This window comes from Oncorhynchus nerka, linkage group LG18 (genome assembly GCF_034236695.1).
Source record: "Oncorhynchus nerka isolate Pitt River linkage group LG18, Oner_Uvic_2.0, whole genome shotgun sequence".
NCBI lineage: Eukaryota > Metazoa > Chordata > Actinopteri > Salmoniformes > Salmonidae > Oncorhynchus > Oncorhynchus nerka.
The window spans coordinates 71,660,828-71,686,620 of record NC_088413.1 but is presented as its reverse complement, the minus strand read 5'-3'; the positions used below and the strand labels follow the sequence as shown (position 1 = coordinate 71,686,620).

At 41.0% G+C, this 25,793-nt stretch overlaps 2 protein-coding genes across 3 annotated transcripts in view; one reads left to right on the top strand and one right to left on the bottom strand.

The window, feature by feature from the left end:
- Positions 1-25,715, bottom strand: part of LOC115146677 (tonsoku-like protein) — a 44,852-nt gene extending 19,137 nt beyond the window's left edge. The window contains exons 1-9 of one of the 2 annotated variants that reach the window (XM_065004322.1): positions 25,349-25,715; positions 22,088-22,320; positions 21,693-21,787; positions 17,678-17,776; positions 14,892-14,970; positions 12,724-12,872; positions 11,152-12,516; positions 9,996-10,117; positions 9,705-9,906 (exon numbers count right to left, since the gene is read on the bottom strand). In XM_065004322.1, the coding sequence (XP_064860394.1) occupies positions 9,705-9,906; positions 9,996-10,117; positions 11,152-11,282 (455 nt within the window). In that variant the 5' untranslated portion in view covers positions 11,283-12,516; positions 12,724-12,872; positions 14,892-14,970; ... (2 more) ...; positions 22,088-22,320; positions 25,349-25,715. The remainder of the gene's footprint in view (positions 1-9,704; positions 9,907-9,995; positions 10,118-11,151; positions 12,517-12,723; positions 12,873-14,891; positions 14,971-17,677; positions 17,777-21,692; positions 21,788-22,087; positions 22,321-25,348) is intronic. The other variant, XM_065004323.1, reaches the window with a different exon arrangement.
- Positions 97-8,065, top strand: LOC115146412 (antimicrobial peptide NK-lysin-like). The gene is made up of 4 exons (XM_029688460.2): positions 97-351; positions 1,736-1,836; positions 5,287-5,373; positions 7,249-8,065. Exons 1-4 carry the CDS (start codon positions 312-314, stop codon positions 7,408-7,410), a joined length of 390 nt encoding a protein of 129 aa, XP_029544320.1. The 5' UTR covers positions 97-311; the 3' UTR covers positions 7,411-8,065.
- Positions 25,716-25,793: the final 78 nt, after the last annotated feature.

The window sequence follows — 25,793 nt, the reverse complement described above, 5'->3', positions numbered from 1 at the left end:
TCTGTATTTGTGGTACAGCTAGTGAAAAAGGAAGTCAGCTTTCTGATCTTCGCTTTGAAGACTGATAGTGTTTCAATGCCCATTTATAAAATACCTTAAACGACAATATTGCCCCCCCCCACCCGGTCTCAGATCCAATCCCTCAACCTTGCTAACAACGCTCCTTCCCCTCCACAACGGCAACCAATCAAGCCAGAGGCAATGGGTAGAAAAGAGCAGACGTTCTGTGCTATCCAACCAGGACCAAGTTAACTACACTGGCTTACAACAGTTGTTTTATTATCCATTTCTACCTTTTCACTGAGAAGAAGATGAGGGTCATCACTATCGTTCTTCTGCTGGTTTGTGCAGGTAAATATATGGGTCTTCTTTTGTGAAATATGGGTGAAAAGTCAGGAATATGACATATCAAAATCCAGCTTTAGGGTAAATCCGTTTTAATACAATACATGTTTGCCCATGGAAGAAGTGTTTAGAAAGTAACATTTTGGCCCCGAGTGCCAAAATATTCAGGAGACAAAGGTGCTCAAAGTTGACCTATTTTGCATACCCCACCATACCATGAGACATCCATGTCTTCATTACTGGAGAAGATAAACAGTTGAGTTTGATATAATTCAAAAGTTTACAAAGTGTTGTCAAACGACAGTATTTTATTATGTCTTGAATATTTTTTTATGTTTTTATAAAGAATTGTAATTTTTAAAACCGTTAACGTCAATTATCTAAAAACGCTTAAACTTAGATTTATTTTCATGTTCACATATGTTGTAGCTTAGACCCTTTCTATTATCTGAGCTATTTGTGTTGAGACACAACATGCTTCTGAATATAGTATAGGTGTCCTTTCAATCATAGAAAGTAATTCATAGAATGGATCTATCCCTTCAGATGACTGCAATTTAGATGGTAAACCATTGACATTTTAATTGAATTCAACATTTTACTTCTAATTCCTACCACAAAGATGACCGCCGGTCCACCCGCCGCCTAATTTCAATTTATATGGTCATGTCTATTCTGGTATCTTTTATGATTCCAATAGGTTTCCTATGGAGGATTGACAGTATAATTTATAACAACAGATATTCCCATTCAAGTCAACATTCTCTGGTGTGGACCTCCAACCATCTTTGTGGTACCATTTGAACATTTCAATTTGATTCATATTTTAGTGCATTTATCAGCCGAAACATAATATCCACTGTATCCACAAGAGCATGATGTATCTCAACCCATGGCGGGCACAACACAAATACTTTAGAGGATGTAAAATAGGGTCTGTGAACATGAAAAAAATTGAAGTTTACGCGTTTTGGATCATTCATATTAAAATATAACATATATATGTATATATATTTATCCCCAGAAATGATAAAATATTTGACTGCCCTGTTTGTAAGCTTTTAAATTATGATAATCTCAACCATTGAATATTTCCCAATAATGAAGACATGGATGTCTCATGGTACGGAGGGGGATGCAAAATGGGAGAACTTTGAGCAACTTTATCTCTTTAATGTTTGGGCATTCAGGTCTAAAAGGTCACTTCCTGAGCAATTCTACAATGGACAAATATGGAATTGTTCAAATCAAAAAGTGGTGCTGTCAAAAAGGGATTGAATCCCAATGGAGTGACCATTTAGCTGTTGTAAAGAATTCACTGCTTTGCAAAAATATATTAAAATGACAATGCTAATAGTCTTTTTTGTGTGTGTGTGTGTGGGGGGGGTAGCCTTTGCTCAGTCCTTCAAGTCTCAAGGTGGGGGGAGTCTGAGAGAGGAGGAGGACATGTGGGGGAACTACCTAATGGACAGAGATGACAACCATGCCGAGGTACTGTGGGGGACTTTTCATTGTATTGTATTAGTGAGTACCCCCAACAGCAAACATTTTATTTGTAGCCCCGGACAAAAACACCTGATTCAACTCATTGAGGGCTTGAAGACTAGTTAAGTTGAATCAGGTATGCTTGTCCAGGTCTACAAAATAATTTGTACTATTGGGGATACTCAAGGACTGTAGTTGTGAAACACTGCCCTACGCAATACCCAGCTAGCACATTTGGTTTGTTGGAAGGTGTGGGAACGTATGTTTTTGGTTTAACATTGGATGTGGGAAAGAAGCCATATTTTTCCTGACCAGTAAAACAGAACATTGTCTGTTCTGTGAATGTTTATTTTTATGTTGCAGGGAGGTTCTAAGAACGTTTTATTCTGGTTCCTTTAATGTTTTTCTGGGAGGTTATATTAATGCTTTGAGAAGGGAAATTCTATGTAATTTAGTTTTTTTAAACCTTAACTTCCACTAAATGTTCCAATAAGACTTTTAATAACACTGCTAGCTTATTTCTTTGAACTCCAAGCACAGATAGGACACATGGAAATTCCTTATTCATTAATTATGCAAAAACATGTATTTTTTTTATTGTAACACGGCATCTCTTTCCATGGAATTAGTCCATTGAGCCACCAGGATGGATCTAGCATGCCATGTTTTGTTTAAACATTCAAAGCTGAAAATGTTCATCTATTAAAATAGACTCCATTTCAAAGGAAACAAGCACCCAATAAGATCAGGTGTGGCCAATTGGTGGGCACCTGAAAAAAATCAAATCCTGTTCATCACATGCGCCGAATACTTTACAGTGAAATGTTTACTTACAAGCCCATTCCCAACAGTACAGAGTTCAAAAGTAACAGATATTTGCTGAATACAAAAGGAAATTGTAACTCAACAAAAACAATAACGAGGCTAGTTACAAGGTACTAAGTACCAGAACCAAGTCAATGTGCAGGGGTACGGGGTAGTTGAGATAATATAGCATGTGCATGTGGGTAGGGGTAAAAGTGACTAGGCAATCAGGATATTTAATGAACAGAGTAGCAGCAGTGTATGTGGGAGTGTGTCTATGTGTGAGTGTCGTCAATATCCATGTGTGTGTGTGTGTGTGTGTGAGCGTATGAGTGTGTTGGAGTGTCAGTGTAGTATGTGTGAGTGTGTAGATTGAGTCTAGTGAGTGTGCATAGAGCCAGTGCAAGGGAGTCAATTTAGATAAATAACAAAATAACAAAGGGGTTCAATTTAAATTGTCCTGGTAGCAATTTGATTAACTGTTCAGCAGTCTTATTGCCTGAGGGTAGAAGCTGTTTAGGTGCCTTTTGGACAAAGACTTGGCACTCCGGTACTGCTTGCCGTGGGGTAGCATAATGAATAGTTTATGACTTGGATTGCTGCAGTCTTTCACAATTTTTAGGGCCTTCCTCTGACACCGCCTGGTAAAGAGGTCTTGGATGGCAGGGAGTTTGGCCTCAGTGAACATGCATAACAAGACAGAGGATAGAGAGAGTTTTGTTCATGCTGAGCATGGCATGTATGTTTTTAAATAACATTCTTAGAACGTTCTCTGAATGTTAGGAAAGTTGATTTTTTTTAAATGGTTTTCTAAACATTCTCTGAAAGATTTAAGAACATGACTAAATAGACAAATGAAAACAACTTTAGGAAATGTTATGCTGAAGAACTGAAATTGCCACAGAAGAACCGTTTCTTAACTTTCTCTGAACTATTTCAGAACATTCATGATGTCAAACCAGTTGGAGAACGTTCCTAGAACATTACCAAAATGTAAATGTAACCATGTTTGAACTTTTAGGAAAGCTTATGATAAAGTAATGAAATGCCAAGAAAATTATTTTTTTGAGAAGTTCCTTAAAAACTTCTTGATGCACCCATCCCGTTAGCAGGATCATTTTCGTCAACCTCCGCTGAATTGCAGTGCGCCAAATTCAAATTAAATTACAAAAAATATTACATTTTCGTGATATCACAAGTGCAATATAGCAAAGCAAAGCACAGCTTAGCTTGTTGTTAATCAACCTGGCGTGTCAGATTTCAATAAAGCTTTTCGGCGAAAGCATACCAAGCGTTTATGTAAGGACATCTCTCTCAGTAGACAAAATATTACAAACAGCTAGCAGCCAAGTAGATTGGTCACGAAAGTCAGAAAAGCAATACATTAAATCACTTACCTTTGATGATCTTCGAATGTTTGCACTCACGAGACTCCCAGTTACACAATAAATGTTCCTTTTGTTCCATAAAGATTATTTTTATATCAAAATACCTCCATTTGGTTGGCGCGTTATGTTCAGAAATCCACAGGCTCGAGCGGTCACGACATCGCAGTCAAAAAATCTAAACAGTATGTGTAATATTCGTAGAAACATTTCAAACGTTTTTTATAATCAATCCTCAGGTTGTTTTTACAATATATAATCGATAAAATATCAACCGGGACTGTAGCTTCGTCAATAGGAGAGAGAGAGAAAATGGCTGCTCCAAGCTGTTGCGCATACATAACGCTACTGGCACCCAGCCATACAATGACGCGATGTGATCTTTCTCGCTCATTTTTCAAAATAAAAGCCTGAAACTATGTCTAAAGGCTGTTCACACCATGGGGAAGCCATAGGAAAGGGAATCTGGTTGATATTCCTTTAAATGGAGCGAAGGCTGGCTATGGAACATAGCATAACATTCAAAATAGAAGCCACTTCCCGGGTTGGATTTTCCTCAGGTTTTCGCCTGCAATATCAGTTCTGTTATACTCACAGACAATATTTTTTGACAGTTTTGGAAACTTTAGAGTGTTTTCTATCCTAATCTGACAATTATATGCATATTCTAGATTCTGGGCCTGAGAAATAGGCAGTTTAATTTGGGTATGTTTTTCATCCAAACATCAAAATACTGCCCCCTACACTCGAGGTTGTGCTGAGAATGTTCCAAAGCCAAACCACTGGGCACACACTGATTGAATAAATGTTGTAGCCATGTCATTTCAATGAAATTACGTTGAACCAACGTGGAATAGAAATCAATTTGACGTCTGTGGTAAGCAAATATCCTGCACCTTTCCCAGAAAGTTGTGGGAAGGTTGTTTGCAAAATAACCACAGGCCAATAACACTCTCACCAAGCTCTATGAAATATATGGTTTTCAGAATGGTATGTGCTAGATGGGTAGACTAAAGAAATTGTGGTTTGCATGTGGTAACATGAAGATGAAAAAAAATCCCAAATCCTTGTAACCCATTGTCATGCCAAACATGTCAAGAGAGAAGAAACAGACTAAGCCTTGCGATGCTTGTTTGAATTAATCCCAAAGAAAGAAAGAAACGTACATCAAGGTTTATGTCATTATTTGGTGATACCATTTTGCCATGTCATATTTAAGTAAATACCTGGTCATTTTTGTTGCCTAAAATGTCTCCCTCTCCCTCAGATCAAAGCTGTCCTTCCAGGTACCTGCTTTTTGTGTAAGCGCATCATCAACAAGATCAAGACCAAGCTGAATGGTGATAAGAGCAAGGTAATGATGATAGATTGCTCACCTTCCCTTTTACAATCACAGAATAATCTCACGTTAGGTTTTACACTCTCTAATAAACATCATACAAATATTAACTTTGTAGTTTTAACACACCAATCTCATCAGTGTGCAGTACATTATAGTAATAATAAAGCCTAGTCAGCATCATATTGAAATGATTGAGAAACCACTTTATACAGCAACAGTTGAAGTCGGAAGTTGACATGCACTTAGGATGGAGTCATTAAAACTTGCTTTTCAACCACTCCACAAATGTTTTGTTAACAAACTATAGTTTTGGCATGTCGGTTAGGACATCTACTTTGTGCATGACACAAGTCATTTTTCCAACAATTGTTTACAGACAGATTATTTCACTTATAATTCACCGTATAACAATTTCAGTGGGTCAGAAATGTACATACACCAAGTTAACTGTGCCATGTAACAGCTTGGAAAAGTCTGGAAAATTTCAGTCAATTGAAGGTGTACCTGTGGATGTATTTCAAGGCCTACTTTCAAACTCAGAGTCTCTTTGCTTGACATCATGGGGAAATCAGCCAAGACCTCAGAAAAATATTGTAGACCTCCACAAGTCTGGTTTATCCTTGGGAGCAATTTCCAAACGCCTGAAGGTACAACGTTCATCTGTACAAACAATAGTATGCAAGTATAAAAACCATGGGACCACGCAGCCAGGAAGGAGATGCATTCTGTCTCCTAGAGATAAACCTACTTTGGTGCAAAAAGTGCAAATCAATCCCAGAACAACAGCAAAGGACCTTGTGAAGATGCTAGAGGAAACAGGTACAAAAGTATTTATAGCCACAGTAAAACAAGTCCTATATTGACATAACCTGAAATGCCACTCAGCAAGGAAGAAGCCACTGCTCCAAAACCGCCATGAAAAAGCCAGACTACGGTTTGCAACTGCACATGGGGACAACGATTGTACTTTTTGGAGAAATGTCCTCTCTCTGATGAAACAAAAATATAACTGTTTGGCCATAATGACCATTGTTATGTTTGGAGGAAAAAGGGGGAGACTTGCATGCCGAAGAACACCATCCCAACCGTGAAGCACGGGGGTGGCAGCAACATGTTGTGGGGGTGCTTTGCTGCAGGAGGGACTGGTGCACTTCACAAAATAGATGACATAATGAGGATGGAAAATTATGTGGATATATTGAAGCAACATCTCAAGACCTCAGTCAGGAAGTTAAAGCTTGGTCACAAATTGCTTCCAAATGAACAATGACCCCAAGCATAAGTCCTGAGTTGTGGCAAAATGGCTTAAGGACAACAAAGTCAAGGTATTGGAGTGGCCATCACAAAGCCCTGACCTCCATCCTATAGAAAATGTGTGGGCAGAACTGAAAAAGCATGTGTGGGCAGAACTGAAAAAGCGTGTGCGAGCAAGGAGGCCTACAAACCTGACTCAGTTACACCAGCTGTGTCAGGAGGAATGGTCCAAAATTCACCCAACTTATTGTGGGTAGCTTGTGGAAGGCAATTTATAGGCAATTCTACCAAATACTAATTGAGTGTATTTAAACTTCTGACCCACTGGGAATGTGATCAAAGAAATAAAAGCTGAAATAAATAATTATCTCTACTATTATTCTGACATTTCACATTCTTAAAATAAAGTGTTGATCCTAACTGACCTAAGACAGGGAATTAACTAGGATTAAATGTCAGGAATGATGAAAAACTGAGTTAAAATGTAGGCTAAGGTGTATGTAATCTTCCGACTTCAACTGTATTTTTCTGCAATTCTCACAATGTTATGTAAGCAAGTTAATTTGTGTCACCAATTTGAGACACAAACTAACGCATTCTGTTTGAGATATAGCTCTATATTTTTGCTTGCAGGATAACATCACTGCTATACTGGACTCTATTTGTCGCAGCTTGTGGAAGCTGAAAGGTGTCTGCAACAAACTGGTCAATAAATACAAAGAACAACTGATTGATGCACTTGCCAGTGATGTGGATGCAGGGAATACCTGTAAAAAATTGAAGCTATGCAAATGAGATACCATTTACCCATGACTGCCCTGGGCACAGGTCTGAGCATACATGTTCTGTCTGTTTTTTTTCCAGATGAACACGCTGTCATAGCTTAGCTTTATATTATTTTCATACACAACTGTCTGGATGGAATGGCAGTCTTTAAAGTCACTTGCATTGCTACTGCAATTTTCATTGAATTAAATACTGAAACTTATTCAAAACGGTCTCCTTAGTTTCACAATAAAACCCTTGCTATTTATGTATACTATCTCCCTGGAATGCAGTCGAGAAAAAGGGTCTTGGTGTCTCCCTTTTGGACACTTTACATTGGAAAAATCAACCTGTGAAATATAAAATGTATTGGCCAAGTCAAAGTCCAGACCTGAATCCAATCGAGAATCTGTGGAAAGAACTGAAAACTGCTGTTCACAAATGCTCTCCATCCAACCTCACAGAGCTCGAGCTGTTTTGGAAGGAGGAATGGGAAAAAATTTCAGTCTCTCGATGTGCAAAACTGATAGAGACATACCCCAAGCGACTTACAGCTGTAATCGCAGCAAAAGGTGGCGCTACAAAGTATTAACTTAAGGGGGCTGAATAATTTTGCACGCCCAATTTGTCAGTTTTTGATTTGTTAAAAAAGTTTGAAATATCCAATAAATGTCGTTCCACTTCATGATTGTGTCCCACTTGTTGTTGATTCTTCACAAAAAAATACAGTTTTATATCTTTATGTTTGAAGCCTGAAATGTGGCAAAAGGTCGCAAAGTTCAAGGGGGCCGAATACTTTCGCAAGGCACTGTAAATGCCTGAGATCCCTCTGCAGCCTGTCTTCAAAAGATACACCTTGTGTATTCTACTTGAATAACTCTCAACAATAAGTCACGACTGAGTTCCTAAAACAAATACAGGTCTACTGGTTAAATAAAATGCTGTAAAGCCAAATGGGAAGGGTTGCAATTTTTGGGAGACTCAAATAAAAAAAACTGAGGTTTATATAGTGTAATTTTTATATATCTGCTTCTGAGAGGATTCTAGCTAGACTAGAGCATAATCACATGCATGTTATAGTCTGGTTTCCCTCAAATAGGTAAGACACAGCAGCTGTGGGAAGACACTGTGACCACTAATATGTACTTGCTGCACTTTCTAGAAAGTATTTCAGTATGCATGCATACTACATCTTTCAAACTGTGAAAAGGTTTGTGCATGTTTTCAAAAATGTCCCAACCATAAGAGTGGTTAGCAGCCCTTTACACACATGGGTATGCTTAAATAGTTATCAAGGTGGCAGTAGCACCATCCACAAGTTGAACTAACAGAAACCATTTAGTAATTGCTTTTTAGAAATGGGAAATTACAATAACAGGTGATGAAATTAGTTATCCTAACCATAATGGCTTTGGCCCAATCTCTGAGTGATATAGTGATACACTGAGGTGACAACACTGATGTGTGACTAGGCACTTTCCAACAGTATCTTGACGCTCACCCAAAACCCTCCTCTGTAGAAACATTAAACAGTGAGAAGAAGGCCAGTCAGTGGGTTAACTAAAAAGGAATGAAACCACAGTGTGAAGCTGTGTGTCTTTAGAAACTCACACCAAGTTGGGTGTGAAAACGGTTTCATTTGCAAGACTCATGACGCTCCAGTGTTGGTGTTGGAGATACAGCGGCTGTGGGAAGAGACTAGGGGGGAACTTGACAGAATAAGGCAATTTAATAATTTCTCAGCTTGACCATTTCTTCAGTCAGTCAGCAACTGTTGGGGGGTTGCATGGAAAAAAAGCACCATGGCAAATAGAGTTAAATAATGATGATTATGTTCACTTAATATTTGTGTTTTCCATTGAATACTCACAAAACTTAGACAAAATACAAATACAGACTCAATTTACACGTACAGTACCAGTCAAAAGTTTGGACACACCTACTCATTCAATGGTTTTTCTTATTTTTTAAAAACTATTTTCTACATTGTAGAATAATAGTAGAAAAACAGTGTTGAACAAATGGTATATTTGAGGTTCTTCAAGGTAGCTAGCTACCCTTTGTCAAGAGTGAAAAGCTGTCATCAAGGCATTCTCTCAACCAGTTTCTTGAGGAAAACTTTTCCAACAGTCTTGAAAGAGTTCCCACACACACCCTGTAATAATTATACCTACATAATGCATTCAAAATATTGGTGCCGAGATCCCTCTGCAGCCTGTGTCACCAAATGATGCCTCAAATATGAGGAACAAGGAATGTAAATCATCTCAAGTGTACACATTGGAATCGAAGCGACACCAGTCTTTAAAGGTGTCAAAACTCACAGTGAAGGGGCAGTAGTGAGCAGGCACTTGGCATCCCTGGAGAGGAAGCAGCCCCCGGGCCTCCTCTGGCCCCAGATCTGCTGCAGCGCCTTGCAGTCCAGTTTTTTGAGCACCTGGGAGCACAGCCACAGCCACAGGTCCTGGACCTGGTCTGACAAGTCGTCCAAACTAGAGCTGTCCCAGGGTCCGGCTACCTGACAACCTGAATAAAGAGAGAGAGGTAACAAATTAGGACTAAGAAAGAGACAGAATCAGACTGAGAACCAACAGACTACTATAGGCCTACTGTACCTTGGAGGTTGAGATAGGTCAAAGGTCGCCGGTTGGAGAGGATGCTGTGGAGTCCCGCTGAGGTCACCGCTGGGTTCCATGCCAGGTCCACAGACACCATGGAGGGACAGAGAGGCAGACACCTGGACAACAGGACACACAGAACATACAGATCTCAGTACTGGACAGTCAGGTCACATGAACTAGAGGTAATGTACAGGGCAGACACTTGGAAAACACCCAGGCAGCTCAACTAGCTAAATATAAAGTCAACAGTAAAGAGGCGACTCCGGGACATTGGCCTTCTAGGCAGAGTTGCAAAGAAAAAGCCATATCTCAGACTGGCCAATGAAAATAGAAGATTAAGATGGGCAAAAGAACACAGACACTGGACAGAGGAACTCTGCCTAGAAGGCCAACATCCCGGAGTTGCCTATTCATTGTTGACATTGAGACTGGTGTTTTGCGGGTACTATTTAATGAAGCTGCCAGTTGAGGACTTGTGAGGCGTCTGTTTCTCAAACTAGACACAAATGTACTTGTTCTCTTGCTCAGTTGTTCACTGGGGCCTCCCACTCTTCTTTCTATTCTGGTTAGAGCCAGTTTGCAATGTTCTGTGAAGGGAGCAGTACAAAGTGTTGTACGAGATCTTCAGTTTCTTGGCAATTTCACGCATGGAATAGTCTTCATTTCTCAGAACAAGAATAGACTGACGAGTTTCAGAACAAGAACAAGTTCTTTGTTTCTGGCCATTTTGAGCCTGTAATCGAACCCACAAATGCTGATGCTCCAGGTACTCAACTAGTCTAAAGAAGGCCAGTTTTATTCCTTCTTTAATCAGACAACAGTTTTCAGAATTGCTAACCTAATTGCAAGAGGGTTTTCTAATGATCAATTAGCCTTTTAAAATTATAAACTTGGATTAGCTAACACAACATGCCATTGGAACACAGGAGTGATGGTTGCTGATAATGGGTCTCTGTTCAACTATGTATATATATTCCATTTTTTTTTTATCAGCCCGTTTCCAGCTACAACAGTCATTTACACTGTATTTCTGATCAATTTGATGTTATTTTAATGGACCAAAAATGTGCTTTTCTTTAAAAAACAAGGACTTTTCTAAGTGACCCCAAACTTTTGAACAGTAGTGTACGTTGAGAGAAACCACACACACCTGGCGAGGGTGGAAATGCTGCTGTCCATCAGTCCATTTCCCGCCAGATTCAGGTGGGTCAGTGAGCAGTCATCCTGTGGAACACACAAAGGAACCAACGAGAACCATGTTCTCTGTGACTCCTTTTCCATTTTCAGCAAGGGACCAATCAAATCCCAGATCTCATGGTATGCCCTTGACCAGGCAGTTAGACATAGTACTATCACCCAATATGTCAGTGTTGAGTTCTCAGTTTAAACATTACTAGTTGACATGAATCTTACTTACAGAGGAGCCATCACTACTATCAGGTATGAAGGTAAGACCCAGATGCAGACAATGGCGAATGAACAATGGTTTAATAATCGAACAAGGGCAGGCAATAGGCAGGTCAAGGCAGGCAGGGGTCAGTAAACCAGAGGAGGGGCAAAGGTACTGGACGGCAGGCAAGCAGGCTCAGGGTCAGGGTAGGCAGAGGTCAATAATCCAGAGGTGGGGCAAACGTACAGGACGGCAGGCAGGGTCAAGTGGAGTGGTCAGGCAGGAGGGCTCAGAGTCAGGACAGGCAAGGGTCAAAACCAGGAGGGCGAGAAAAAGAGACTGGGAAAAGCAGGACATGAGACAAAAAACATTGGTTGACTTGACAAACAAGACGAACTGGCAACAGACAAACAGAGAACACAGGTATAAAATACACAGGGGATAATGGAGACAATCACAAAGACAGGTGAAACAGATCAGGGTGTGACAACTACATTTGCTCCTCTAAATATCATCTTGCCATAGCTCGTCATTAAGTCAAATATACAATTAAGGTACAACCATTGTATCCTAATTACCATATCAACACGTTTCTTAGCTTGAATACCAAAGGCAAAGTTGTGCAGCAGATAAGTGGATGACAAACTTCCTTTTCAAACTGTGAAATGTTTACTCAACTTGCAAGGCGCCTGCCTCAGACCAGAAACGCAACCAATTGTTTCAACAAATTCTATTAAAAACTCCTCATAATTTACTGATCCATTTCTTAGATTTGCAGTCTTTATCGTGTACCTTCCTGGACAAATTTCCTCTACTAAGTAAATACTTACTGTAGATCATGTGATAGATTATGCATTTCTTTAGACAAACAATGCTTAATTAATGTGAAAGTACACAATAGAATAACTTTATTTGAATTTGTGTGTGTGTGTGTGTGTCGGTGTATGCATTTGTGTGTGTGTGTTTGAGATGTTTTGAAGGAGGGTGGTCAGTGGTTCCACAGCGGATGGCAGACAGATTGAGTTGAGTGAGACATTGAAGAGGCAAGAGTCTTCAGGACCAGCTCAAAACCCATAGAGCACAGGGCGTTATGGGACAGATTCACTGACTTCAGGTGCCCTGTTCCTGTAGGACAATGACATGATTCTGATTCTTAGGTCACATTTCAAGAACCACCTCATAAACAGATAGCAATGTATCCATGTGGAGTTGAAAACTGGTCTCCCCCAAGGTTCCATTCTGGCTCCTGTGCTTTTCACCATTTATATAAATGATCTAATGCTAATAATATTTGTATATCAGTTTAAAAAGGTTATCAATGAGCCCGTTTACCTGCCAGGGTACTGGCCAGTACGATGCAGTGTTGCTGTTTATCTGCAAAGGCGCTGGCCAGTATGAGGCTGTATGGCTACAGGCTGACAGCAGGCCGAACAGGGTCCATCACCCAACAGGTTCACACTCGAGTCCAACTCCTCCAGACACTACGAGGGCATGGGCGGGGGAGAGTGGAGAGACAAGATTTTGTATAAAAGACGGCCTCAAATGTCAGAGTTAGACCATTTTACAACTACAAACACCTAGCCTGGCCTGTCCTGCACACTCACCGCTGCCTGTCAAGCTACTGCAGAAAGCGGGGCGGTGCTGTTACCATCACTGAACAGAGGGTACTGAATCAGCGGTTCCACTGAATATATGGCCCCTACAAGGCCATATAGGGACATAGCACAGAGACTTACAAGTCAGTATCATACAGTGCCTTCAGAAAGTATTCACACCCTTTGAATTTATCCACATTTTACTGTGTTAAAAAAAGAGTTTAAAATATTTAAAATGTATTAAATTTGTATTTTTTGATCACTGGCCTACACACAATACCCCATAATGTAAAAATGAAAATCTGAAATGTCTTGAGTCAATGAGTATTTAATCCCTTTGCTATGGCCTGTGAAATAATAGTGTTTAACATGATTTTTGAATGAGAACTCTGTACCCCACACATACAATTATACATAAGGTCCCTCAGTCAAGCAGTGAATTTCAAACACAAATTCAACCACAAAGAAAAGGGATGTTTTCTAGTCCCTCGCAAAGAAGGGAACCTATTTGTAGATGGGTAAACATTCAAAAAGCAGACATTAAATATCCTTTTGAGCATGGTGAAGTTATTAATTACGCTTTGGATGGTGTATCAATGCAACCAGTCACTACAAAGACACAGGTTGTCCTTCCTAACTCAGTTCCCAGAGAGGAAGGAAACCGCTCAGGGACTTCATCATGAGGCCAATGGTGACTTTAAAACAGTTGCAGAGTTTAATGGCTATGACAGGAAAAACTGAGGATTGTAGTTACTCCACAATACTAATTTACAGAGTGAAAAGAAGGAATCATGCATCCTAAATGCACTAAAGTAATATTGTAAAAAATGTGGCAAAGCAATTAAGTTTTTGTCCTGAATACAAATACAACACATTACTGGGCAATTCAAATACAACACATTACTGAGTGCCACTCACCATATTTTCAAGCACAGTGTTGGCTGCATTATGTTTGGGGTATGCTTGTAACAGTTTTCAGGATAAAAACAGAAATGGAATGGAGCTAGGCACAGGCAAAATCCTAGAGGTAAACCTGGTTCAGTCTGCTTTCCACCAGACACTGGGAGATAAATTGACCTTTCAATAACCTAATACAAAAGGTCAAATGGAGTTGCTTAACAAGAGACAGTAAATGTTCTTGAGTGGCTGAGTTACAGTTTTGACTTAAATCTGCTTGAAAATCTATGGCAATACTTTTTTTTAAAGAATAATGGGCAAATATTGCACAATCCAGGTGTGCTCTTGGAGACTTACCCAGAAAGACTCACAGACATAATCGCCGCCAAAGGTGATGTATTGACTTAGGATTGTGAATACTTTTGTAAATGAAATATTTCGGTATTTCATTTTCAATAAATTAGCAAAAATCTCTAAAAACATGTCTTCACTTTGTCATTACGGGGCACTGTGTGTAGACGGATCAGATTTTTTATATCTTTAATCGATTTTGAATTCAGGCTGAAACAAAACAAAATGTGGAATAAGTCAAGGGGTATGAATACTTTCTGAAGGCACTGTATGTCTGTGTTTCTCATAGAGTTTGTATTGGTGGGTGCAGATGCTTCTGAAACAACATTCAGGGACGCAAAAACACAAAGGTCTGACTTTCATAGCTTTGCTTTCAAGAGAGTATTTCACCAACAAATAATACCAACTACTGGAAAAATGACAAGTTTATACAAACTCACTAAGTAGATACACATGACCTATATTAAGTAACCTGGAAACATTTTGAGGATTCCCTTCCAAGGCATTCGCCGCCTTCTTAAGCCAGAAATAGTTCCTAAAAATAATTTTGATCCAAAACTCTGTGATCAATGTGTTGTTTAGACATCTCTGTGGCAGGAAATATAGCAGGGCGGGAGCAGCTGTGGTCAGTAGGAATGTGTGTGTCCACATACTCACCCACTGCCAGGCTGTGACAGACCTTCTTGTATTGCTCAGGAACAGGGGCGAGGTCCCACGAACACACCTCAGCCAGGACCTGCAGTGAACATCATCACCCCCATCATAATTACCATCACCAGTTTCACTTAAGGTAGAAGTTGCCCCTAGGGGGCCTCCTGAGTGGCGCAGTGGTCTAAGGCATCACAGTGATAGCTGTGCCACTCGAGATTCTGGGTTTGTGTAAAGGCTCTGTCACAGCCGGCCGTGACCAGGAGACCCATGGGGCGGCGCACAATTGGCCCAGCGTCGTCCGGGTAAGGGGAAGGTTTGTCCTTGTTCCATCGAGCACTAGCGACTCCTGGGCACAGTGCAAGCTGCCACGGTCGCCAGGTGTAATGGTGTTTCACAGCACCCTCTTTCTGCAGTGAAATGCGAGGCAGGAGGCCATAGGCCTGGTAGTAACGCTGGGCCGCCTGCTCACACACGAACACACACACCCTTATTATAGAAGCCAGAGTTGAATCTCAAGCAAGGCCAAAAGGGCCCTCATGTGGCTGACATTTCACTTTAAACATTCACTCTCTTTCACACATACATGCAAGAAGACACAAATACACTAACCTACAGTGGGGAGAACAAGTATTTGATACACTGCCGATTTTGCAGGTTTTCCTACTTACAAAGCATGTAGAGGTCTGTAATTTTTTATCATAGGTACACTTCAACTGTGAGAGACTAAATCTAAAACAAGAATCCATAAAATCACGTTGTATGATTTTTAAGTAATTCATTTTCTTGTTATTGCATGACATAAGTATTTGATCACCTACCAACCAGTAAGAATTCCGGCTCTCACAGACATGTTAATTTTTCTTTAAGAATCCCTCCTGTTCTCCACTCATTACCTGTATTAACTGCACCTGTTTGAACTCATTACCTGTATAAAAGACACCTGTCCACACACTCAATCAAACAGACTCCAACCTCTCCACAATGGCCAAGACCAGAGAGCTGTGTAAGGACATCAGTGTTAAATTGTAGACCTGCACAAGGCTGGGATGAGCTACAGGACAATAGGCAAGCAGCTTGGTGAGAAGGCAACAACTGTTGGCGCAATTATTAGAAAATGGAAGAAGTTCAAGATGACGGTCAATCCCCCTCGGTCTGGGGCTCCATACAAGATCTCCCCTCGTTGGGCATCAATGATCATGAGGAAAGTGAGGGATCAGCCCAGAACTACATGGCAGGACCTGGTCAATGACCTGAAGAGAGCTGGGACCACAGTCTCAAAGAAAACCATTGGTAACACACTACGCCGTCATGGATTAAAATCCTGCAGGGCACGCAAGGTCCCCCTGCTCAAGCCAGCGCATGTCCAGGCCCATCTGAAGTTTGCCAATGACCATCTGGATGATCCAGAGGAGGAATGGGAGACGGTCATGTGGTCTGATGAGACAAAAATAGAGCCTTTTGATCTAAACTCCATGTTTGGAGGAAGAAGAAGGATGAGTACAACCCCAAGAACACCATCACAACCGTGAAGCATGGAGGTGGAAACATCATTCTTTGGGGATGCTTTTCTGCAAAGGGGACAGGACGACTGCACCGTATTGAGGGGAGGATGAATGGGGCCATGTATCGCGAGATCTTGGCCAACAACCTCCTTCCCTCAGTAAGAGCATTGAAGATGGGTCGTGGCTGGGTCTTCCAGCGTGACAACGACCCGAAACACACAGCCAGGGCAACTAAGGAGTGGCTCCGGAAGAAGCATCTCAAGGTCCTGGAATGGCCTAGCCAGTCTCCAGACCTCCAGACCTGAACCCAATAGAAAATCTTTGGAGGGAGCTGAAGGTCCGGATTGCCCAGCGACAGCCCCGAAACCTGAAGGATCTGGAGAAGGCCTGTTTGAGGAGTGGGCCAAAATCCCTGCTGCTAACATATATATATATATATATATATTTAAACCTTTATTTAAACTAGGCAAGTCAGTTAAGAACAAATTCTTATTTTCAATGACGGCCTAGGAAGAGTGGGTTAACTGCCTGTTCAGGGGCAGGGGCAGAACGACAGATTTGTACCTTGTCAGCTCGGGGGTTTGAACTTGTAACCTTGTAACCTTCCGGTTACTAGTCCAACGCTCTAACCACTAGGCTACGGCAGGGTAAGTTCTGCTTTTCTGATGTATCAAATACTTATGTCATGCAATAAAATGCAAATTAATTACTTAAAAATCATATAATGTGATTTTCTGGATTTTTTTATTTAGATTCCGTCTCTCACAGTTGAAGTGTACCTATTCTAAAAATTACAGACCTCTACATGCTTTGTAAGTAGGAAAACCTGCCAAATCGGCAGTGTACCAAATACTTGTTCTCCCCACTGTATGTGGTACTGGGATCAGACACACGTTATCCTGAACCCTGACCCGCATTCTGATTGCAGGCATTGACATAGGCATTGGCGCAGCCACTATCTGGTGTAGGACCTCAAGTTGAGAGGCAGAGGAATGTATTTTAGAAACCATAGAAACAGAGCTAATAGAACAGAAACCCACCATTCAAGTCAATGGCCTGTGATGGGGGAACCAGTCTAGTAATTATATTTCTATGTTCGAAACCAGTAACTCCCCAGTTGTTCACATACACTACATATCCAGTGATGCAAAATACAAAATGGCTCATTGCACCAAAAGTACAAATCCCGCCCACCTGGCACTCCAGGCTGACTAAAGCAAATGCTCAACGTATTTGAAAGATTTTAAATAGTATTTGAACCCAGGTCGGCTCTCAGTCGATCTATCTGACCTGCTGAGTGCTGTGGTGGGTCTGGGGTGGTGTGGAAGGTCGGGGGGTCATCGCGTCGGCTACCGTGGGGCTCTATGACCTGCTGCTCTCTCTGTAAAGCTGGGTGATATGGACAAAATTATAATATCATGGTACTTTATTCAATTTTGACAGTTTGATTTTTTTTTTTATAATAAAAGTTCTAAATTTGCATTATGGGTATTGCATTACCATAGGATAGTAACAAATATATTCTAAGTGGTTTTAATATGCTTTCTCCATTCTGGTTGCTTTATACTGTTAAACCAAACTTCAACCAAAAATAATAGGAGGACAGAACTTTATTGATCAGTCTCCATCAGTTAGTACATTAGTCAAATGCCATTCAAGACACAGGGACATTACATGGCAAACAAAACAGAAACATAGAACCCCTAAAAGTCCAAGCTAACATATGGAATTGTTTTAAGATGGTCATACCATGGATCATTTGTCTATTTGATTTAGAATTTTAATTTGTAAACACTTTTTTGTTTACTACATGTGTTATTTCATAGTTTTGATATCGTCAATATTATTTACCATGACTGGTACTGTATGTTATATTCAAAACTTCCAATATATCCTCACCTTCGTGGAAATTATGTCAGAGTAATATACAGATGAAGTCAGAAGTTGACATACACCTTAGCCGACTACATTTAAACTCAGTTTTTCACAATTCCTGACATTTAATCCAAGTAAAAATTCCCTGTCTTAGGTCAGTTAGGATCACCACTTTATTTTAAGAATGTGAAATGTCAGAATAATAGTGAGAATGATTTATTTCAGCTTTTATTTCTTTCATCACATTCCCAGTGGGTCAGAAGTGTACATACACTCAATTAGTATTTGGTAGAATTGCCTATAAATTGTTTAACTTAGGTCAAACATTTCGGGTAGCCTTCCACAAGCTACCCACAATAAGTTGGGTGAATTTTGGCCCATTCCTCCTGACACAGCTGGTGTAACTGAGTCAGGTTTGTAGGTCTCCTTGCTCGCACACGCTTTTTCAGTTCTGCCCACACATGTTCAATAGGATTGAGGTCAGGGCTTTGTGATGGCCACTCCAATACCTTGACTTTGTTGTCCTTAAGCCATTTTGCCACAACTCAGGACTTATGTTTGGGGTCATTGTTCATTTGGAAGACCAATTTGTGACCAAGCTTTAACTTCCTGACTTAGGTCTTGAGATGTTGCTTCAATATATCCACATCATTTTCCATCCTCATTATGTCATCTATTTTGTGAAGTGCAACAGGCCCTCCTGCAGCAAAGCACCCCACAACATGTTGCTGCCACCCCCGTGCTTCACGGTTGGGATGGTGTTCTTCGGCATGCAAGTCTCCCCCTTTTTCCTCCAAACATAACAATGGTCATTGTGGCCAAACAGTTATATTTTTGTTTAATCAGACCAGAGGACATTTCTCCAAAAAGTACAAACTTTGTCCCCATGTGCAGTTGCAAACCAGTCTGGCTTTTTTATGGCAGTTTTGGCACAGTGGCTTCTTCCTTGCTGAGCGGCCTTTCAGGTTATGTCAATATAGGACTCGTTTTACTGTGGATATAGATACTTTTGTACCCGTTTCCTCCAGCATCTTCACAAGGTCCTTTGCTGTTGTTCTGGGATTGATTTGCACTTTTTGCACCAAAGTACGTTCATCTCTAGGAGACAGAACGCATCTCCTTCCCGAGCGGTATGACGGCTGTGTGGTCCCATGCTGTTTATTCTTGCGTACTATTGTTTGTACAGATGAACGTGGTACATTCAGGCGTTTGGAAATTGTTGCCAAGGATGAACCAGACTTGTGGAGATCTACAATTTTTTCTCAGGTCTTGGCTGATTTCTTTAGATTTTCCCATGATGTCAAGCAAAGAGGCACTGAGTTTGAAGGTAGGCCTTGAAATACATCCACAGGTACACCTCCAATTGACTCAAATTATGTCAATTTGCCTTTCAGAAGCTTCTAAAGCCATGACATCATTTTCTGGAATTTCCCAAGCTGTTTAAAGGCATAGTCAATTTATGTAAACTTCTGACCCACTGGAATTGTGACACAGTGAATTATAAGTGAAATAATCTGTCTGTACACAATTGGTGGAAAAATTACTTGTGTCATGCACAAAGTAGATGTCCTAACCGACTTGCCAAAACTATAGTTTGTTAACAAGACATTTGTGGAGTGGTTGAATAGCGAGGTTTAATGACTCCAACCTAAGTGTATGTAAACTTCCGACTTCAACTGCATATGCCTATTATTTGAATATCCGACCGCATTCTGTCCCCTAGCAACATGCTTTTAATTTTTGGTGCCAAGGAGAATGAAATAAGAAAGTACTCAAGACGACAAGCTTCATTGAGCCTCCACTATGTCTGGATATTTAACCTCTATAGGATCAGTGTGTCCCCCACGGGACGGTTGAGATAACGTAGGCTAATGCGATTAGCATGAGTTTGTAAGTAAGAAGCACATTTCTCAGGATATAGACATATCTTATATTGGCAGAAAGCTTAAATTCTTATTAATCTAACTGCACTGTCCAATTTACGGTAGCTATTACAGTCAAAGAATACCATGCTGTTATTTGAGGAGAGTGCACAGTTATGAACTTGAAAAGTTACTAATCAACCAATTAGGCACATTAGGGCAGTTTTGATACAACATTTCGAACAGAAATGCAGTGGTTCATTCCAAAAATGTGGCACATACACTTCTGCCATCTAGTGGCCAACATTTAAATGGTGCCGTGGCTGGAATAATACATTATGGCCTTTCTCTTGCACTTCACAGATGGTACAAAAAAATGCATGATTTTGTTTTATATGATCTTTTACTGGATCTAATGTGTTATATTCTTACATTCATTTCACATTTCCACAAATTCCGAAGAGTTTCCTTTCAAATCGTATCAAGAATATGCATATCCTTGCTTCAGGTTCTGAGCTAAAGGCAGTTAGATTTGGGTATGACATTTTAGGTGAAAATTGAAAAAAGGGGCAGATCCTTAAATGAAGCCACCATGTATTGACTAGTTCCAATATATCCATAATATTCGTGATTGGGGTCATATTATTTTTTAGCACAAATGGTTCGGACACTACAGACAAAAGTTGGCACATCGACGGTACCTACTTCAGAAGAGTCCGGTGGGGCTTGTCGGGGTCGTAGACCAAAATGGAAAACACCATCGTTTTCGTGGCACTCTCATCTTTCCATGAAGAGGCATGTTAGTTAGTAGGCCAAACCAGACGTTTGTGACAAAAATCGATTTTCAGGATGTCTCCTGGTCTGACAAATAGTGCTGTATCCCTGCCACTTTTCACCGCAGATACGGAAGGCCGACAGGCGGATGAGGTGGACTGAGGCTATACAAAAAAAATATATCTCTAGCTTAAACAGACGGATTTTGATAGGGATATTTTTATTATGTTAATTAGTTTGACGCCCAGTGCAGTCAAAATCTTTATTTTCCTCTGTTTTATATATATTTCCACACTATGTGGTTGGAATAATACTGTGAAATTGTGAAAATGATTATAACGCCCTTTTAGTTTAAGAGCTGTTTGAAAAGACTGCCTGAAATTTCAAGCTATCTTGATGGGAGTTCTGATCTGGATGGTGACGTCATCAGGCGGTAAATTAGTTAATAAACCAATAAGAAAGAGAGTTCCACACGTCACGGCCAATAACAGGTAGTTTTACATTTTCCCCTCCTCAGACCACTCCCAGACAGTCCTAGAAAAATTATTGATTGAGAAATTGCTCTTTGCTAAGAAGCTATTTTTGTTTCTTTTTGAACATTTTAATGTAAAACAATCACAGGTAAGGTACTTAATTGTTAACCAGAAATGATTTGATATTGAGATAAAAACGGCTTCATACTATCCCAACCCTGCACACCTGGCACTGCAGGCAGGCTAAAGCAAATGCTCAAAGTATTGAACATTTTAAAATAGTATTTGAACCCAGGTCAGCTCTCATTTGATCTATCTGACCTGCTGAGTGCTGTGGTGGTTCTGGGGCGCCATGGAAGGTTGGGGGTCGTCGTCAGTCTTCCTCAGAGAGAAACCCCTACTGGAGGACAACGACACTGCAGAACGAGAGATAAAAAACAAAGGTTGTGGTTCCACTGGCTAATAATGCCCCTTATAGTTCATAGTTACATTAAACATTAGTGACTAATTTTCAAGTGACATTCAAGACTCCCAAGGACACTACATGGCAAGCAAAACGGAGACTTAAGTCACTCAGCAAAATGATAAGAGAAAGAAAGAAGGAAATTAAAGGGAGGAACTTCTTGGGCTCTTGTTGTTAGCTTCCATATGGGTTCTATAGGGAATTACAGGACGGCTGTGTGTATGTGTGTGTCATCAATGCAGCTGCTACACACCTCTGCTAACCATCTCAGTCTTAGTTGAGTGAGACGGGCCTTGGCACTGTTGTACTCCTCCTTGCCGAAGACAGAGGGTGCCACAGCATATCTGGTTTCAGGAACAGAAGAGCTTGTTTCCTGACTGTGGGTACATTCTGTGGATTGGGGGCTGCAGGTAGGCGTGGGCACACAGCCGGCAGAGGGCTGACAGAGCTATCCAAGTCACTGTGGTCAGAGGAGCTGCTTTCATCCTGAGGAAGACAAACAGAGAGACAGAGACAGAGCAGACATATAGATTATGTGTAAATACGTACAGTGCCTCACTTCTAAAACTGCCTCACAACAACTGACTGTTTATGACTTCAACAAGGAATAAAACACCTCCAGACCTGCTGCTCTTGTCTTAGTACATACTGACAGATTATATTAGTCTGAAAGTGTTGTGTCATTTATAATTGGTTTGATTTGAAACCAATTATATTCATCTCATTCCTACAACCCCAAAGAGGATGGAGTCCTCTGTCCCTCTGTGTCTGTGGCGTTGTGGGGGCCGCGCTGTGCCATTAGAGTGCCTCCGTGTGGGGTGCGGTGATACTGCAATCTCCTGGGGGCTCCTGGTTCTGGGCTGGCCGTTGGTGGATAGATAGTGCCCTCCAGTGGGGATCAGAGGCTCTGAGTTCTCTGAATAAAATAACTGACTGTCCTGCAGAGCTTCGAAAGGCATGGGAGCATTAACATTAACTACACAGTAGAATAGTTCATGTTCTTACAGCAACAGAAGTATATTGTGGGAGATGCATTATTTTCTGGAAATTAAGCTGATTAAAGGCCTCACAGTGTGTGAGTGAGATGACTCCACATATACTTGGTATAAACATCAGTAAAACTAAATGTGACACATTAAATATACAGCAGGGTTGGGGTCAATTCCATTTTAATTCCAGTCAATTCAGGAAGTACATTGACATTCAAATGATCTTCAATGCTTTACACTGTGGAGAATTTGGAACTTGGTTAACTTACTGAATTGACTGGAATTAAATGGATTTGACCCCAACCCTGATATACAAGCCTCATATATTCCACCCACATTCATTATATACACCATTTTGCACTGTTCTAGTCTTCTTGGGTTGTAGGCCTACACTGGGCAGAATAAGTATGTTAATTAAGTAGCTCTGTCGCCCTGGAGGTCCATACATCTGTAGTAAGCACAACACAGGGTACATCGGCCATTCCTTGATAACTTGATCTATGGATTGCTTATATAGCGCAGGTACTAACTACCTGTTTGCTGAAACGGGTGAGAGGGAAGTTCATAGTGTAGCTTGAGCGAGAATGCGCACATATCCTCGGCTATAAACACCTATTGCCCAGTCTGAATCAGCTGCGAAGCGCTGCTTGAATGCAGAAGGGAGACAAAGTTGTGTTGTTGTTTCTTTGTGTTTCAGTCTTGCTCCGGTGGTATGAACACAGGTGATTTTGGTGTAAATCTGTCAACATGTTTAAGGTGTTGGCAGCTGCATTGGCTATTCTTGTTGAGCAGTGGAGACATAATGTATCCACAACTCTCTGTCCATCACCGTTGTAAACTACTGGGAAGTCTAAATATTCCCTAACTGGAGATTTTAAATGACAATGGAGGACCCACCTGGTTTATCGTCCACACCACCTGCCATCATACAGAACTGGTTCCCGCCTGCGCCTCACAAAAGGACAGTTTGAAATGTGCCAATTAAGATTACAATGTGCACATAGGCTCTAGATATTTTACCGGAATAGACTGAAATGTTTTTTTCAGCTCAGATTTCATCAAGAAGGCATTTATTGTTGAATCTTTGTTGTATGTATTCATTCTGGTTCGTGAGGAATGTTTGGTAAGAATACGTGTATTATTACACTCGGGCTGTGGCGATCTGGTCATACTCCTATTCCTAATCGGATCCATTTTATCACACTTGATACTCGTAAATGGATTTACTTGTGATCGGAACAATCTAGATGTACGCTTTAATTGCCTGTAAAGCCTAATCCTATCACTCAGAGCGCATTGTTTGGTATGTTCATTCACACGCACTGTTCAAAGGTAAACTACCCCGACTGATGAAAATGCACATGATTTACATACTAAGTGATTTGGACCATGATTTACCTATCACGGACCAAACACACCAACACAGATGTGAAGAGGGCACGACAATGCCTCTTCCCCCTCAGGAGGCTGAAAATATTTGGCATGGGCCCTCAGATCCTCAAAAAGTGCCAAAGCTGCCCAATTGAAAGCCTCTTGAATGGCTGCATCACTGCTTGGTATGGAAACTACTCGGCACCCAACCGCAAGGCACTACAGAGGGTAGTGCGTATGGCCCAGTACATCACTGGGCCGAGCTCCCTGCCATCCAGGACCTCTATACCAGGCAGTGCCAGAGTAAGGCTCTAAAAATGGTTAAAGACTCCAGCCACCCAGGTCATAGACTGTTCACTTTGCTACCGAATGGTAAGTGGTACAGGAGAGCCAAGTCTGGGACCAAAGGCTCCTGAACAGTTTCTACCCTCAAGCCATAAGACTGCTGAACGGTTAATCAAATGGCTACCCGGATTACTTGCAGTGCTCGAAAAAATGTGTTTGCCAGGAATGTCCAGAATGTTTTGATGTCTCATTTATTACTCCTGTAAAGAGTCTGGATCCACCTTGGATCTAATATCCCTAGCGAATGGATGTTGATCATCTGTTGTTGTCTGCTAGATTTACAGTAGGGTCTCGTTACATTTAACAGAGAAAGCATAACGATAACGAGTTCATGTTTTCATATGTTTTTGTGCCTCGGGTTGGACACCGAGTCTAGTGTGCACAATTGCGTATAATATATTATTGCGCACACCCAACGTTATTCCTATGCATTATTCTGGATGTCATGACAACAAATTACATAACCCTAGTGGGCTTATTCCCAATGTCATCTTGTAATGAAATGATGAATAGATTTTGTTTTCCATGTTAGATCTGCAAATATAAACAACACAAGGGGCTTGAAGTAGCCTACTTGAACTTGAATGTGGAGCTGAGGAATTCACGTAGTCTACTGCTTTAATTGAAGGGTGTTGCGCTACTCTGTTGCGATAAAACCAAGTGCGGTTACTTAGCCGACAACATCTAATGTTGGCTTCAATGTCTTTCCATACAAATCCTTCCATTACATTTTTTAAAATCTGAATTTAGTTTACTTTCTCGTTATAAATACAGCAATGGTGAGATTCAAATCGTGAGATTAACGTTACCACTATTCATGTCACGAATCCCGCTTCCTGAGTCTGTGTTTGCCTGTGTGTTTCCGGTGTCCTGGAACGCACCCTGTCTGGTTGCCGGGCGAATTAGCTTGTTGGGAGATCGATGTTCACTCGCACCTGTATCCCATCAGTAATCTGCACACCTGTCCTGATCATCACCTCTCCCCTTCAAAAGCTCTGACCTGACATCCATTCCCTGCCGGATCGTTAGCCATGAACATTACACACCCGGATCATTTACCCCATTCCCGCCTGGTCGTCGGAGGATTCCGCTACCCCATTGGATCCACCTATTTACTCCCATCAACTCACCACCGCTGCCCGCTACGCCACCTGGATATATCTACCCATTCACTTTCACTTGTAAATAAATACTCACCTTCTTCCTACTCTACTTGTCCTGGTCTGCTTCTGGGTTCGATTTTGAAAGAGCGTG

Excerpts from the sequence above, each read along its gene's own strand:
- LOC115146412 (XM_029688460.2), top strand. The coding sequence starts at position 312 with ATGAGGGTCATCACTATCGTTCTTCTGCTGGTTTGTGCAG. Across the intron at positions 352-1,735 it reads TCTTCTGCTGGTTTGTGCAG|CCTTTGCTCAGTCCTTCAAG; the intron begins GTAAATATATGG and ends TGGGGGGGGTAG. Across the intron at positions 1,837-5,286 it reads GAGATGACAACCATGCCGAG|ATCAAAGCTGTCCTTCCAGG; the intron begins GTACTGTGGGGG and ends CCTCTCCCTCAG.